This window comes from Cebus imitator, unplaced genomic scaffold (genome assembly GCF_001604975.1).
Source record: "Cebus imitator isolate Cc_AM_T3 unplaced genomic scaffold, Cebus_imitator-1.0 Scaffold57, whole genome shotgun sequence".
In the NCBI taxonomy this organism is placed as follows: domain Eukaryota; kingdom Metazoa; phylum Chordata; class Mammalia; order Primates; family Cebidae; genus Cebus; species Cebus imitator.
The window spans coordinates 477,524-480,689 of NW_016107372.1; the positions used below are offsets into that span (position 1 = coordinate 477,524).

Here is a 3,166-nt window from a genome sequence, read left to right on the forward strand (position 1 = left end):
AGAGAGAGAGTGTGTGTGTGTGTGTGTGTGTGTGTGTGTGTGTGTGTGTGTGTGTGTGTGTGTGTGTGTGTGTGTAGGGCTATACCTTCAACAGCCAGCCAGGCAGCTGAAAATTCTTCTGGATTCCTCAGTTCTTCCTTGCACAGATATAGGTAGTCTTAATTCATAGATGGATCAACGGTGTTATAGCTATCTCTGACTTAATTTGAGCAAAGGCTTAGCGATCATTCAGTTTCCTACTGTGGTGTACCAGTGTGCTCACATGGCCTTATGGCATTGAGTATATGCCCTACTGTCCTAGGTTATAATTGTCAAAAACACTAGTTATTTCACGTGCTAGAGTATGCACTAGTTGTGTCCTAATACATCTGTTTTGGATTCCTATGCTACTGGCAAGAGAAGTTTATAGCCATAGTGAGAATACGTCCTCTGTAAAACCACCACTGAGTTGAACCAGGTTGCAGATCAGACAGTGACCGCATTAAATGGACTAATGATTCTGTCCATTCATTTAACACTACAGAGCAACTACTAAAGATCAGGCAATGCTACAGATTAGAATTTGCCATTGTTTTAGGTGCTTTACATGTAACAACCTATTTAATCTTCAAAACATCAATAGGAGGTGGGTGCCATTAGCATATCAATTTTATAGATGAGGAAACTGAAATACAAAGGTTAAGTGACCTGTCTTAGTCACACAGCTAACGGGAAATAAAAACCCAGTTATGCCAAATTCTAGCTCTAAACCACTACATTCACTATCTTACATCCCTTGCCTTTGTCTCCTCTAGCTGATAATCTAGTCAGGTAAAACCTTGGCTCACAATTATAGGTAGAAATTGCCTTTGATCCACCATCAGGTTGATAAGAATAAGTTTACTTTTGTATAAGGTTAAGGTTAAGGATCTAGAAATCTAATCTCTAACATTTTAGACAGATCTAGCATCCGAATGTCTTGGATGGGTCTACGGATGGCTCTCTTGTTTTCTAGATATAAGTACCTGGAAGATAAAGGTAGTATCATGCTCACATTTCTGATAAACATTTGTTTCTAACAGGAAACACTGTCTTGGAATAAGTTAAGATACTTTTCTAACTAAAATGCAATGCATTTATGACAACAGTGTAATTACTGTAATAACACTTATAGAGCAGGCCCAAGTCTTGTTCTCTGTGATTGTGTATTAACTTGTTCAATCTGTGCCACATTTCTGAGTTAGGGATGGTAATATCTATTTTATGCTAAAGAAAACTGAGGCAGAGAGAGATTTGGTACCTGGCCCAAGGCCACTTAGCCTGAGCCGTAGACTCAAGATTCAAATCCTGTATGCGTGGCTGTAGAGTACTACGTTCCTAATCACAATGCTGTCTTAGGAACTCGTACGTCGTATGTCTGTGGTAGAGGAGGGGAGTTTGTAGGGTTATACAGAGAAAGAAAAAATTCTCCCAAATCTATATGAAATGGAAAAGAACATTCTTTTGTTTAATAATTTCTTAGAACTAGTGAGCTTGCTCCAATGCTTTGGAGATTAACCATTCTCTATCAATATTCTATTGTCATTTGGATTAATATTCCACTGGTACATATAGTTAAGAGTCACTGGTAACTTACTGGTTTGAAAGGCTGGTATCTACAGGTCTCCGGCATAGTTAGGACCTTAAGCTGGGCAGGCATAACTCGGGCTGGGTTATCCAATAACTGGAAGTTTGGCTCAGGTTCTTTTTTCTTCTCTTTTTCTTCCTTTTTCTCTGCCTCATCCTACAAAATAAAAATTTTTTTTTTTTTTTTTTTTTGAGACGGAGTTTCGCTCTTATTACCCAGGCTGGAGTGCAATGGCGCGATCTCGGCTCACCACAACCTCCGCCTCCTGGGTTCAGGCAATTCTCCTGCCTCAGCCTCCTGAGTAGCTGGGATTACAGGCACGCACCACCATGCCCAGCTAATTTTTTGTAGTTTTAGTGGAGACGGGGTTTCACCATGTTGGCCAGGATGGTCTCGATCTCTTGACCTCGTGATCCACCCGCCTCGGCCTCCCAAAGTGCTGGGATTACAGGCTTGAGCCACCGCGCCCGGCCCCACAAAATAAAAATTTAAAAAAGCTCAATAGAAGGTCATTTTAGTACCACAGAACTGAGTAATATCTGAAAAGTTTACTGAGCAGCTATAAGGTACAAAAGGTAGTGGTAGGTAGTAATGGAAGTACAACTAAAGTGCTATCAGACTCCGAAGAGGGAAAAATAACTCTGCTTAGGAATGGGAATGATAACTGACTCAGCTTTAAAGGTTAAGAAGGTTTTTCTACAGCAGACATCAGAAAAAGAAGGTCTACCTAAAGAACACGATAATCCCTTTGATTGAAAGGGCTTTTCTTTCTCTTACCCTCATGATCTCATCTGTGAAAATCCTACTTTGCCCTTCAAAACCTATTTTAGTTGTCATTTCCTCCAGGAACTTTTTCCTAATTTGTATCCTTCTCTTCTTCCCACAAATGGATATAATTTCTAGAGTCTCTTTCAAGTACAATTTTATGATTCTAAATGCTGAGAACAGGATAATTATTTGAGGGAAGCTAAGAGCAAGGTAGAATAATATTCAACTAAGGAATAATCTCGACCATGACAACAGAGATACTTCAATTCATATGACCACCAAGTTATACCTACCACTTCCATTTTCTCCTCCTCCTTTTTTTCCTTTTCTTTTTCCTTCTTTTTAGCCTTGGCAGTTATAGATAACACAGCAGTAGAAACCTAGGAAAAATGAACAGGATAAATTGTTATAATCCCTTACTGACATACAAACATGCAAGCCCTAGAGAACTCAGTCCTATAACACTATTCCATTTCCTAGCAGTAAGTATTATAAAGAAAAAATAATCAGAGAATAAATGGGAAAACTAAGCAGGACATTTATTAAAATAATTAACTATTCTTGTCATCAGGTGAATCTTTAGTTTTTGGAAGCTTGTGTCCAATACAACTCTTTTCTTTTTTTGATCTGTAGCCTACCCTGGATATGAATTTGCTATCATGTACTTCTAAGATTGAGATTTTGGTGCTAGAGCCTTTTTTGCTTTACTGGGAAAGCAATGGAAAACAGAACAATTTCCTTTAGTGCTGGTTGTAGAGATATTCTCACTGGACTACATTTTTTTTTTTTTTT

General features: G+C 38.7%; 1 protein-coding gene across 1 annotated transcript in view; it reads right to left on the reverse strand.

Moving 5' to 3' along the window:
- PSMD1 (proteasome 26S subunit, non-ATPase 1) overlaps positions 1 to 3,166 on the reverse strand; it is a 116,752-nt gene that overhangs the window by 11,947 nt on the left and 101,639 nt on the right. The window contains exons 22-23 of the mRNA XM_017529044.2: positions 2,668 to 2,754; positions 1,616 to 1,762 (exon numbers count right to left, since the gene is read on the reverse strand). Coding sequence (XP_017384533.1) covers positions 1,616 to 1,762; positions 2,668 to 2,754 — 234 coding nt within the window. The remainder of the gene's footprint in view (positions 1 to 1,615; positions 1,763 to 2,667; positions 2,755 to 3,166) is intronic.